This window comes from Grampus griseus, assembly GCF_964374135.1.
Source record: "Grampus griseus genome assembly, chromosome: 20".
Lineage (NCBI taxonomy): Eukaryota > Metazoa > Chordata > Mammalia > Artiodactyla > Delphinidae > Grampus > Grampus griseus.
In genome coordinates this window covers 42,347,526-42,361,433 of record NC_139014.1, presented here as the reverse complement: position 1 = coordinate 42,361,433, position 13,908 = coordinate 42,347,526, and the positions used below count along the sequence as shown (strand labels likewise).

General features: G+C 46.3%; 1 protein-coding gene across 3 annotated transcripts in view; it reads left to right on the top strand.

Annotated features, from left to right (window-relative positions):
- Positions 1–13,908, top strand: part of ARHGAP44 (Rho GTPase activating protein 44) — a gene marked incomplete at its 5' end in the record, with an annotated part of 142,179 nt that overhangs the window by 77,750 nt on the left and 50,521 nt on the right. For all 3 annotated transcript variants that reach the window (XM_082679208.1, XM_082679207.1, XM_082679206.1), the window contains 3 exons: positions 4,264–4,340; positions 10,466–10,577; positions 13,226–13,302. In XM_082679208.1, the coding sequence (XP_082535334.1) occupies positions 4,264–4,340; positions 10,466–10,577; positions 13,226–13,302 (266 nt within the window). The remainder of the gene's footprint in view (positions 1–4,263; positions 4,341–10,465; positions 10,578–13,225; positions 13,303–13,908) is intronic.

The following is a 13,908-nucleotide window of genomic DNA, read 5'->3' as shown; positions in this document are numbered from 1 at the left end:
AAGACCCGGCACAGCCAAATAAATAAATAAATATTTTTAAAAAATGGACACACACTCACACATACAATTGGATCTTCTTAGCATATTTATGGAAGGATACCTAGAAAACTGATCACTGGCATGGTTTCTGGAGAGGGGAACCCAGTGGCTGAGGGTTAAGGATGGGAGAAGACTTTCTGCTGTAAACCCTCCAGCACCTTTTGAGTTTTATACCATTTGCTCTTCAAAAATGAATTCATTTGAGATAGAGAAAGAGAGAAAGCTTATTCTCCATGTGAAAATCTTAGCAATTAACGTGCAGTTGAAACAGAAATAGCTTTCTCGTCCTGTGGTCCTTCGTCACTTAAAGTGGCTCTCTTTGCCACCTAAAAGCATCTCATAATCATCGGTGAGGATGTTGAGTGACTGGAAATGACTAGAAGACAAAGTTGGCCCCCTGCTTGGGAGAAGGACCCCTCCAATCCTACCATTTCCAACTGGTTTTTCCTGTGTGAATCTGGAAACCAGACACCTGGCTGTCCCCTCACCACCTCCCTCCAAGACCGATGGCTTTGTGGTCCTCAGGGCTGTTCTTGTGCTTGACCTACAGTCTGCTAGGCATCCCGGGCGTGGTCTTCTGCTCCACTCACTGCCAGGACTAATCGGACTGATCTTTTTCATCTGGAAAAACTCCACTCACTGGTAGATATATTTCTCCAAAGGATGCCAACTTCCAGGCCACTAGAAATTGCCTGTCATCTGCTGTAGGCAATATCCTCCCTTGCCTTGCTTCCTTGTCAAATTCTGAAGAAGGACTCAGAAGGGGCTTCAGTCCTGCCTGAAAGGCAGGTGGGTCATGGGTCTCTGGATCCTCAGCATAAAGAAAATGGTCTTGTGTGGCTGGACTCTCTGACGTTCGGGATTGGGGGGAGCGTCTTCAGTGGTTGTGATTCAGATATTTTAGGAACTTGCAGATTGAACACCTTTCTTTAAACCCAAACCTCAGCACTCTCGATGTTTTGGGCTGGATAATTCTTTGTTTCAGGGGGCTTTCTGATGCACTGTAGGACGCGTAGCAGCGTCCCTGGCCTCTACCCACTAGATACCAGGGATGTCCCCCACATGGTGACGATCACATACATCTCCAGACTTTGCCAAACATCCCAGGGGGACAAGAATTACCCCTGGTCAAGAACTCTAATACCTTAATCCATCCTTTTTCTCGGAGTGTGACAAATGTTATACCTGCACAACTCCTTTTCTTTTTTAACCATTTTAGACATTTTTCTAAAATGTGCTTTCAGTAACTTTTTTTTTGAAAGGTGAGGGTGGGAGCAGATGCTCTCCGAAGATACTGTTCCTCTGCCTTTAATTAAGTCTCTGGAAACCTGGACCTAATAGCTCTGTAGGACAGCTAGAAAGTGGTGTTTACATTTGGATATATTAGTACTTCGTTGCCTGGTCTCGTTTTTACCAAGAACAATGTCCCATTTTATGTGAAATGACGGGATAGCAAGATTATTCCTCGAGTGAAAGGGCTCAGACCTCTGTGGAGTGGACGTGTCTTAAGGGCAGGGAGGGGGTTATATTTTAGACCCGTTGAGGACACCTGGTGTCCTAGGCTCCCCTCCACCTGGACTAACCCCAGGAACCCTAGGAACTTCCATACCACTCTTGGGGGTTGGTCTACCTCCTGTGACCTTCCCCGGAGATACCTAGAGCCCATGGGTCTCCTGGGGATGTTCAAACCAGATTCCTAAAACTCCACCTCCAGCTTGGTGCTGCTCTCAAGTCATCCAGTTGCCTGTCTCAGGACTGAGTTCTTTTAATCCAATCATGTTGTTCTTAAACAGGCCCTCAGTGGTCCCCAAGTGCCCCTAGAAGGAAACCCCAGTGCCTGCCTCTGGTTGACGAGGCCCTGCACCAGCCCGCCTCCGCCCCCTCCCCCAACCTCTCCCCCAACCTCTCCCCCAACCTCTCCCCCATCACACACTGTGCTCCAGCCACGCTGGTCTGCTGGGGATGCAGAGCCAGCTGAGCTGGCTAGGTAGCCCACCTCCGGGCCTTTGCACCTGCAGTTCCTCTGCCCGGAATGTTCTTTCCCAGGTCATCTGGAGGTATGGCTGACTTTCTCTCCCTTCAGGTTGCTTCTTAAATGTCCCCCCTCGGCGGGGGAGGGGGCAGTCTTTTCTCCTCACCGCCCCCTCCCCACAGCTGCCACTCTGCCCATCGTCCTCCTTTCTGCTGTTCCCATGACACTTCCCACTCTCGAAAGGGTCTCCTTCAAAGTGTCTGTGTTTAGTGTCCGTCTCCCTGCCCTGGGATGTAAGTTCCATGAGAGCAGTGTCTGGTCTCGGTCACCACGGGCGTGGTACCCAGATAGGCACACCATTCATGCTGGGGAGTAAGCGAGTTACAGCCGAGGGTCTCTGGGTGCTAAGACAGGAGATTCTGGGCTGGGAGGGGCTCCATCACTTTCTGTTTGAAGAGCTGCCTGTGTGGCAGCGTGGACCGGAAGACCCGAGGATATCTACCTGTTCTTTTTTAAATTGTTTGGCCGCGCTGTGCGGCGTGTGGGATCTTAGTACCCTGACCAGGGATCGAACCCGTGTCCCCTGGAGTGGAAGCACGGAGTCTTAACCACTGGACCGCCAGGGAATTCCCAGATGTCTAGCTGTTCTTACCTTGTTGTTCTCCGTGTGTGCTGGGTGGTTCCAGCTCAGGAAGGAGAGGGCTTGTTGACACTTAAGGAGGGAAGGTGGATTATGCTGTGGTCCTCCTGCCTGCCCACCTCCCTCCCTCCTTCTTTCCGTCCCTCCCTCCCTCTCTTCCCACGTAACATAAAGCTTACCACTTTAGCTATTTTAAAGAGTACAATTCAGTGGCGTTTAGCAGAGTCACAATATTGTGCAACTACCACCATGATCTACTTCCAGAACATTTCCATCACCCCGAAAGGAAATCCCATACTCATTAGTCAGTCGTTCCCCTTTCCCCCTCCCCCCAGCTCTTGGCAACCACGAATCTACCTTCTGTCCCTGTGGATTTGTTTATTCTTGATGTCTTATATAAACAGAACTGTACGTTATGTGCACATTTGTGCCTGGTTTAGCTCACTTATTGTGATGCCTGCAGGGTTCACCCGTGTTGTAATCTGTGTCAGGAGTTCGTTCCGTGTTTATGGCTGCATAATATTCCGTTGCGTGGATAGACCACATTGTGTTTATTCCCTCATCCGTTGATGGGCGTTTCTGCTGCCTCCACCTTTTGGCTATTGTGAATTGGGCTGCCCTTTGCATCATGCACATGTTTCTGTTCAGCCATCTGTTTCAAATTATTTTGAGTACATGCCCCAGAGTGGAATCGCTGGGCCATATGGTAATTTTAACTTCTTGAAATGCTGCCAAGCTTTTCTACAGTGCTGGACCATTTTACATCTCTACTGGCAACGCATGAAGCTTCCAATATCTCCATACGCTCACCAATATTTATTTTTTGTATTTAAAAAATAAATTATTAATATTATGAGAGCCATCTTCATGGGTGTGAGGTGGTATCTAATTGCAGCTTTGATTTGGGTTTCCTTAATGACTAATGATGTTAAGCATCTTTTCATGTGCTTATTGGCCATTTTATATCTTCTTTGTGGAGTATACCTTATTTTGACGATTATTTTGTTTGCATTGTAATTCTGTGTGAACATTTTTCTCTCTTCCTTGACCATAAGCTGACTTATTTCTAAAATGGGGCTAATGTACTTCTTGAGAGAGACGATTCTTAGAAATTAAGGCATGGCTCGAATCTTTAGCATACGTTTGAAATCTTCTCTTTTTTCCCTGCTGCTATGCTACTTTATTTTAAAACGCAGCATGTAGGGAATTCCCTGACAGTCCAGTGGTTAGGACTTCACGCTTTCACTGCCACGGTCCAGGTTCAATCCTTGGTTGGGGAACTAAATTCCCACAAGCTGCACAGCGCAGCCAGAAAATGAAATGAAATGAAACAAAATGAAAATGAAATGAAATGAAATTAAAAATGCAGCATGTAAACCTTAGCCTTATTTGCCAACTTAGCAAATTTAATCGTTTTAATTTTCTGAATTTTGACATCTCTGAGTCTAGCCCCCCATTGTATCCTCTGAATTTTTAGGTTTTATTCATATTTTAAAGTCCGTTTGTTTCTCAGCTAATGTAATATCTAGGCAAGTATTTGACTTCCTGCTATTTTAGGGTAAGTGGGTGACTGTTGAAGTAGTTTTCATGACCACGTTTTCTTCCTTTTCAGAAAAAGTTGCCTTTGACCACACTGGCTCAGTGTCTGGTGGAAGGATCAGCTCTCCTGGGAGATGACACGCTTCTTGGGTAAGGCAATTCCACGTATGGGTTTGTGCTAAATCTAGGTGAGTCCCCATCCTTACAAGGGGACTGACAGTCCTCACGGAGATAGTGAGGACACCTGTGGTCTGGCTGGAGACTGGACGGGGAAGAAGGAAAGGTTGCCGGTGAGAAATTGAGGCCCCAGGTCCAGGAGTCATAGTGTCTGCGCAGGCGGCAGCTCCCAAGGGGAGAAGTTAACATGAAACTGTTGGGACTTCCCTGGCGGTCCAGTGGTTAGGACTCTGCACTTCCACTGCAGGGGACACGGGTTCCATCCCTGGTAGGGGAACTAAGATCCTGCATCCCGCATGCCGGTAGGGGGCGGGGAAGGCTGTTGAAGGACACTTGAAATCCCTTGGGCTTCAGCAGAAGCAAATATGAAATCTCTCCGTGTCAGATGTCAGAACTTATAGGATTCCCAGAAGAGCAACCCTTGCTGATTTCGAGCTCACAATAAAAACAAACTAAATATAGAATCATCATGAGAGGCGATCAGTATGCACAGTCTGTGGGAGAATCAGACCCTAAAAATGAAAAATAATGGACAACCTGAAAGGAGATGGACAGTAATTATGTTTAAAATGAAATTTAAAAATTTAATAAAGACAAAACACAATAGGGGTGAAAAAAGAAGAGGCAGAATCAAAGAAAAACCAAATAGAACTTTTAAGAATTCAAATAATATTTATTATAATTTAAAAACTTACTTGAGAGAAACTGGAGGTTGCACACAGATATGGAAATTGGTGAACTTAAAGAGGTCTGGAGTTTAGAATTTACAGAATAAAGTCCAAGAGGTAAGGATACAGGCAGCATTAAATGGAGAGACTCAGATGGCAGGATGTAAAGATACAGCATTATGTGTAGCAGTCGCTCCTGAAGAAGAAAATAGAAGGGGAAATTTATGGTTGAATTTTCCTTTTCTAGATTTGAATACAAACATGAGTGTTTAGATTTAAGAAGCCCCAAAAGTCCTGATTGAGATCAACCGAAAGAAATCCATCCCTGGACACATCGTCCTAAAACTACACCCTGTTAATAAAAAAGATCTTTAAAATCAACCAGAGAAAGAGATAATTGTGTATAAAAGAGCAATTAGAGTGATAACAGACCATTCAGGAGGCACAATAAATGCCAGGAAATAATGGAGGAGTGTCTTCAAGTAGTGAGTGAAAATATAAGATATCTAGATTCAGTGATAGACTAAATCTCTATTCAGGAATAAGGGGAAATAAACATATTTTCAGGCACAGATCTAGAGAAGTTACCGCTTGCATGTTCTCACTGAAAAACTAGTTAAGGATGTGTGAAGTAGATGATGTCCAGAAGAAAAGAGTGAAATGCAGGTAACAAGATAGCATTTTAAAAAAAAAGTAGTGGGACTTCCCTGGTGGTCCAGTGGTTAAGACTCCACCTTCCAGTGCAGGGGGCGTGGGTTCGATCCCTGGTCAAGGAGCTAAGATCCCACATGCCTCGCAGCCAAGAGATCAAAACATAAAACAGAAGCAATATTGTAACAGATTCAATAAAGACTTTAAACATGGTCCACATCAAAAAAAAAAAAAAAAAAAGTAGTGTGGGAATTCCCTGGCGGTCCAGTGGTTAGGACTCACTGCTTTTACTCTGAGGGCCCGGGTTCAGTCCCTGGTGGGGGAACTAAGATCCCGCAAGCTGTGCAGTGTGGCTATAAAAAAAAAAAAAAAAACCTTTTAAAAAAAAATAGTGAATGTGGTGTAAGGGACGTTTTCTCTCTTCCCATCTTAGATTCCTTCACAGGGCCGTGCAAATTAAATTGACAAAAGACAGATTAATAAGAGAATAGCATACACATTTGATTAACGTGCAGTGCATACACATGGCAGAACTCGGTGATGAGTAACTCAAAGGGGTGGCTGGAACTTGGGCTCGTATAAACCAAAGAACACTGATTTTTAGAGAAGTGACAAACAAGACAGAGGAAAAAAAATGTTAGTTTCTATGGCAACGAATTGTAGGAAGGTAAGTATATGAGAGACTAGTAGAAGATAAGTGTCAGTTGGTAAGGTTTGTAATGTAGAGACCACTGGTGCCGTCTCTGGGCTGATAAGGGTCTAGAATTATCTCTGGTGATTAACATCTATCTTTCCTGGTAGAGGGGGGAGGGGGACACCTTTACAAATTCATGTCCTGCTTTTAGGCAGATAGGGGAAGGGTGGAGAGCTTTTTTTGTGTCTGCTTCTTCTCCATTGCCTTCAGTTCAAACTAATCCTTATGCCACAGTGGCATACTTTGGGGAGGTGTATCCTGCTACCCTTCAGTGTAAAGAAGTATAAATAAACATTGAATTAAGAAGCAGCAATATAATAATAATCTGGGGGGCGGGGGCAGTTAAAGCAAAGGAAAACTAAAATACTAGAAAATAATAATAGGGAGCTTTGCAAAGGGCATCAGTGTTTCAAGCTCTTGTATGAAAGGAGGATAAAGGTATTACATTTAAATTTAAAGTGAAGTGTGCATGTTAGAAAGGTAAGAACACAAGAAGACCACAAGAAGAAAAGTAATAGAACGTGTAACTTCAAAATTAGGTGGAGGATGGAGAGAGGAATAAACAAAATAGAAAAAAAAAAAAAAGCCCACAGAACGGACTAAAAGAGAAAAAAAAGGGGCTTCCCTGGTGGCGCAGTGGTTGAGAGTCCGCCTGCCGATACAGGGGGCACGGGTTCGTGCCCTGGTCCGGGAAGATCCCACGTGCCGCGGAGCGGCTGGGCCCGTGAGCCATGGCCGCCGAGCCTGCGCGTCCGGGGCCTGTGCTCCGCAACGGGAGAGGCCACAACAGTGAGAGGCCCACGTACCGCAAAAAAAATTAAAAAAAGGGAAAAAAAAAGGTCAGCACAGAAAAGCATAACAATAGAAAACAGAAAAATGAAGGTAATAGCAATTACTGCCTCTCTACCTGTAAATCGTACACAGCAAATGGAATAAACTCAACTGTTTATAATATACAGACTCTCAGGTGGGTAAACGTGGAATCCTGTTGTATCGATGTGTTCTTTCTGAGAGACTTGCCTGAAACGTAGTGACACAGCAAGGTTGAAAGTAAAGGATGGAGGACAGCAGGTAAAGATGCCAGAGTGAACACACACATCTCATTTTTGTTCCCTTCCAAAACGGACTATAATGCAGGGGGTTTTTTTCTGAAAAGACATAAACCCACAAAGGCAGGAAAAAACAGGAGAGAAGACAAGAGGGTTTTGTGAGCTGTAAAGCGTATGATTGACTGGGACCTGACTTAGCAAGTCCCAGAAAGCTGACTCTCAAGCCAGAAGTAGGATGTGCAGAGAGCTGAGATGTTCATACCATGAAATGCTGAGAAGGCTCAGGAATTGGCGGCCCCAGGGATCTCAGGAACAGTGGGTCGTTGGAGGGGGGTGGTGAGGAAAATCACAAATGGGGGTTGAAAGCTAGTCAGGTGCTATTTGGATCACTCAGACCCAGCTCTTATCCACACCGCTGGGAGACCCTCATCCCCTTGCCCCCAAGCCCAGCAAAAGCCTGGAGCTTCATCTCTGGGGGGGGTAAAGCGGAGCATCCCGAGGCTGGGGGCACCGGGCACAGTGGAGTGTAGGGGTAGCAGTCAGTAAGGTACTTAGACTCTCGAGAGATAAGAGGAGATGAAATAAAAAACAGGACGTTAATTAAGAAATACAAGAAAGAAATATTCAGAGATCAAAAGCAAACTCATAGAAATGAAAAATATGACCTTCTCAGTAGGTTTGGAAGATAAAGTTGAAATCATCCAGAAAAGAGAGCAAAAGACAAGGACACGGAAAATAGAGAAGTTAGAAGAACAGAGGGCCAATCTAGGAAGTCTTAGGCCTGAATAACAGGAATTGCAAGAAGAAGAGAGGAAGAAATCATAATTATAGTTTAAAAAATAATCCAGGGGGGCTTCCCTGGTGGCGCAGTGGTTGAGAGTCCACCTGCCGCTGCAGGGGACACAGGTTTGTGCCCCGGTCCGGGAAGATCCCACATGCCGTGGAGCGGCTGGGCCCATGAGCCATGGCCACTGGGCCTGCGCGTCCGGAGCCTGTGCTCCGCAACGGGAGAGGCCACAACAGTGAGAGGGCCGCGTACCGCAAAAAATAATAATAATAAAAAAAAATTTTTAAAAAAATAATCCAGAGATATTTTCCAGAAGTGAAGAATGTGAGTTTCTATATTGAAAGGGTCCACCGATCTCCTAATACAATAGGAAAAATTAAACCTATGCCAGGACTCACCAGTAGTGAATACTAGTGACAAATAAAAGATTCTACACCTTCTAGAGAAAACATTGTCATATACGAGGGGTCAGGAATCTGAATTCTTCCGGCCTTACCAAAAGCAATAGTGGAAGCCGGAAGATTATTATTATTTTTTTAAATAAATTGATTGATTGGCTGCGTTGGGTCTTCGTTGCTGCACGCGGGCTTTCTCTAGTTGCGGCGAGCAGGGGCTACTCTTCGTTGCGGTGTGCGGGCTTCTCATTGCGGTGGCTTCTCTTGTTGCGGAGCACGGGCTGTAGGCGCACAGGCTTCAGTAGTTGTGGCGCGCAGGCTCAGTGGTTGTGGCTCACGGGCTCTAGAGCGCAGGCTCAGTAGTTGTGGAGCATGGGCTTAGTTGCTCTGCAGCATGTGGGATCTTCCCGGACCAGGGCTTGAACCCGTGTCCCCTGCATTGGCAAACAGATTCTCAACCACTGAGCCGTCTGGGAAGCCCGAAGCTAGAAGGTTATTGAGCAATGCCTTCAAAATTCTGGGGGAATAGGAAGCATAGAATATAGTCTCCTGTCTAACTTTCATTTAGCCTGAGGGTAAAGAGAAGTTGTGACACGCAGGGTCTCAGAAAATGGACTTCCCACACACTTTCTCAGAAAGCCAAAGTGTGGTGGGCCCACAGTGAGGCAGTGTCCGAGACAGGCAGGGGTAGGGGAGTAGGAAACAGGATCTCCAGCCCAGGACAGGGAGAGAGAGAATCCAGCAAATGGTGAAGGGCGATTTCAGGAAGACCGCCGTGCCTGGAGAGAGAAGGAAAACTCAGTGCAGATGGACACGGCATTGAGCCGTGGTCCTGGAAGATCCCACATGCCACGGAGCAACTAAACCCATGCGCCACAACTACTGAGCCTTCACTCTAGAGCCTGTGAGCCACAACTTCTGAGCCCACGTGCCACAACTACTGAAGCCCACGTGCCTAGAACCCGTGCTCTGCAACAAGAGAAGCCATCGCAATGAGAAACCCACGCACCACAATGAAGAGTAGCCCCCGCTCACTGCAACTAGAGAAAGCCCACGCACAGCAACAAAGACCCAACGCAGCCAAAAATAAAAATTAATTAATTAATTAAAAAAATATATACGGACAGGAAAAGTACATACTAACCTTAGAATAGTATTACCTCTTTCCATACTTTTGTTAATTTGTAAAAACTTTTTACATGAGTTTCAGGTAACATGGTACCGTGAAAAGGGAGGGCTGCTTGTGTGCCCTTCAGGGGAAATGAACATCTTTGAAATATTGTATTCTCCCGTCTAGGAATATGGCATAACTTTCTCCTCATTCAGGTCTTATGTAATTCGCTCATTATTAATAAACTTTTACATGGTTTTCCATTCCATTTTTTCACTGGAAAATCGTCCGCTCATCCTATATTAAATAAGTTTTCGTGGCTTGGGAGAAGGAGTTTTCTTTCTGTTAGAGCCTAGTGACATGGAGGTTTTGGTATGTGTTTGAAGGTATGTTGGTTTGTTGGCACACTGACTTCAGCTGTTTTCTCCAGTGGTCTCAGGAGGGAGAACATCTGGCTCTTTCTAGGCCTGTGGATTTGGCATGTGTGACTCTGTTCTCTCCACATGTCTCTTACTTTCCCCACGAATCCCCTTTTAGCCCAGGCACACAGTAGGTACTCAGCATCCTTTAGAAAGTAGGCAGTGTCAGAAATGAAACCACGTGCAGCAAGTTGGTCAGTGGGACGCACAGCAGTCAACTGCTTTATTAACGCCATCTCGTGAGTGTTTACCTGGCCGGGGGGTGATGGGCCACATCTTCCTCTACAGGGTACTCAGGATGGTTTTTCTTCCCTTCTGTCGCAGGAAGATGCTGAAACTCTGTGGCGAGGCGGAGGACAAGCTGGCCCAGGGGCTGATTCATTTCGAATTGCAAGTCGAGAGAGACGTGATCGAGCCCCTGTTCCTGCTGGCTGAGGTCAGAAGCAGGAGTGAGGCTGGGCCCGCGTGAGCGGGGAGGGCGGAGTGGTGGGCTCTGGGGTCCTTCTGCTCCGGGCTATTTCTACCCCTCACCCCACTCTGGGGCACAGTGTTTCACTGGGGATCGTTCCTACCCGACTGCCTGGGGTTCCCCAGCCTGCTAGCCCTTTGAGCTGTGGGCTCCCCCCTTCTCCCACCCACCCCCTCCTCTGCTGGCATCCCCATGGGTGAAGCTGCAAAGCTGGCGGCATCACCGCGTCCCCCGCAGGGTCTCCACCCCATCTCCACCCCTGGCCTCCACCCATCTCAAGTCTTCGGTGAAATGAGCAGTGGAATCTAAAATAGGACACAAATGAACATAACTACGAAACAGAAACAGACTCACAGACATAGAGAACAGACTTGTGGTTGCCAGCGGGGAGGGGAAGGGATGGATTGGGAAGTTTGGGATTAACAGATGCAAACTATTATGTATAGAATGTGTAAACAACAGGGTCCTACTGTACAGCACAGGGAACTATATTCAATATCCTGTGATAAACCATACTGGAAAAGAATATAAAAAAAGAATGTGTGTATATATATATATATATATATATATATATATATATATATAACTGAATCACTTTGCTGTACAGCAGAAATTCACACAACACTGTAAATCAACTATACTTCAATTAAAAACTTAAAAAAAAAATGAACAGCAGCCCCTACTCACAAGGGCTGGGGACCTGTGTCCAAGACACTCTCTAAGGCCCCCTCACTGTTTCTGTTTACATAGGGCCCTTCTCTTTCTACTTTGAAGGACACTAAAGAAAACTGTTTTCTTAAGATGAAGCCTTAATGCCTATGTGACAGTTTTGCCAGCTTCAACCAAGTGAAATTTTATCAAGAAAGAAAATCACTGGGGGATGTTATTTGTCCTGAAGCCTGGACCTACTCCCAGTTCCCTTTAATTGATCGTACAAGCCTCCACGGTGCCGTAGGGATGGAGATGTTCCACGTCTGCACTGTTCGGTGGCCACTAACCACCTGTGACTACAGAGCTCTTGAAATGTGTTTAGTGCAACGAAGGAACTAAATTTTTAATTCTGTTTTTGTTCTCTTGAATTTATGTATTTTCTTTTTGGCCGCGCCCAGCGGCATGGGGGATCTTGGTTCCCCGACCGGGGATTGAACCTGCGCCCCCTGCAGTGGAAGCGTGGAGTCTTAACCACGGGACTGCTAGGGAAGTCCATGTTCCTTTGTATTTGAAATGGCATAGCCACAGGTGGCTCAAGGCTACCGTATCGGGCAGCCTTGCCCTGGACCGTGTCTGGTTTCCTTTCTAGACCACTCCCAGCACCTCCCCATCCCCTGGTGCAATTTCTGGGACAGATGAATGGGTAAGTAATTACCGAAGTGCTTAGAAGTATTCAAGGAGAACGTTCTAGATATGGTGCTTTGATATGGACCAGCCCTCGACTTCTCAGATGCCGTCCTGGTACAGCCTAGACCATTCCTGAGAGGCCCTCTTACTCTCTAGAAAGGTGCTCTGGGGTCCCAGCCAAAGCCGCCAGCGAACTCAAGGGGACAGGTCTGAGCTGCGTGCTGAGACTCGCTTTGCGTCTGGGCTCCGCGACGACCCCGGTGCCTGGGGACAATTGTCTGTCTTCCTACTGGAAGTCAGTGCCCTACTCATCGATGCTTGGAAGAGTGAATACAGAGCACCTTGTACAACACTGGACCATCCTCGCATTTTTTCCTTTTAAATTCTCACATCCTGCCCCACTTTTGCCGGGCCTGCAAGCGACATCCTGCACTGGAATATTCACTTAAGTGACCTTTAGAAATAAAAGAGCGTCCACACACAGCCACCGTGGGAGAACTTATCCCTCAGTGAAGCCGTGGCGATGTTTCTTCATTATTTACTTTAGAAAAAAAATCTCCCTTCTATAGGAATATATCCTAATTGCATTCCGCATAGCATCTCAGGCCTCCTGAGGCCAGGTCTCCTCCTCCAGCTGTCTGTGTCGAATTAGGTCTGTGTGTCAGATCTACCTGCCTTTCTTCCCATGTCTGGCCCTTACGCAAGCAGAGAGATGTTTTTGCCGGCTGGGTGAGAGCGGGAGTGAGGCGGGCAGAAGCGAGCCGGGCGACCCAGGGTCTCTGAGATGGTCTGGCTTGACTCGGGACCTGACAGATTCCAGTGAAGAAAGAGCAGAGTTTAGCTCAGGAAAGGGAACCAAGAATTTCCTCTGAAAATGAGGATGGGGAGACCTCGAGCAAACTTGTTGGGAAGATATCATTAATCTTTAAGAATCTGTCTTTTCTCGCAGACATAGAAAACAAACTTATGGTTTACCAAAGGGGAAAGGGAAGGGAGGGATAAATTAGGAGTTGGGAATTAGCAGGTACACACTACCATATATAATATAGATAACCAAGAAGGCCCCACTGTATAGCACAGGGAACTCTATTCCGTATCTTGTAATAACCTATAATGGAAAAGAACCTGAAAAAGAATAGATATATATGTATAACCGAATCAATTTGCTGTACACCTGAAACATTTTAAATCAACTATACTTCAATTTAAAAACATTAAAAAAAAATCTGTCTTGGGCTTCAAATCAACTGTATTTTTTTTCTCTCCTGTACGCACAGGTGGAAATCCCGAATATCCAGAAACAGAGGAAACATCTAGCAAAGCTGGTGCTGGACATGGACTCTTCACGAACGAGGTGTGCTGGGATTTCTTTGCTTTCATTTCTGCTGCTTTGAAGGACCTGTGATCACGTTTGAGGGGTAGGGTTTGGTGTGTGAGCGTTTTCATTCATCAAGTGTTTCTTGCACCCACCGTGTGTCAGGCGCTGGAGGTCCCGGGACCACGCTCTCATGGAGGCTACAGCCTGGTCTGGGAGTTAGATCTAGGCAAGAGAACACCCACGTGAGGCTGTTTCAGAAGCCATAAGTCCTATGAAGAAGGGAGCACAGGGTAATTTTGGCAGGAGATGTGGAGAAGCGGGCTGCGGCATTAGACAGGGTGAAGGAGGGAAGGCTTCCTTGAGGAGATGACACTTGATCTCATAAGGAGGAGGCAACCGTGCAAAGATCTGGTGCAGAACTGCCCGTGACAGCAGGAAGAGCAGATGCAAAGGTCCTGCGATGGGAATGAGGTTGACGTATTCAGGACACAGAATGAAGACCAGCGTGGCAGGGGTGGAAGGGACAAAGTGGGGAGTGGTAGGGACAGAGATCAGAGAGGCAGGTAGCGTGATGTGTCGTCCTGTTTACCCTGAGAGGAGTATTTCTGATTCTGGGGACCTGGTCTCCTTTTCCTGTGGTCG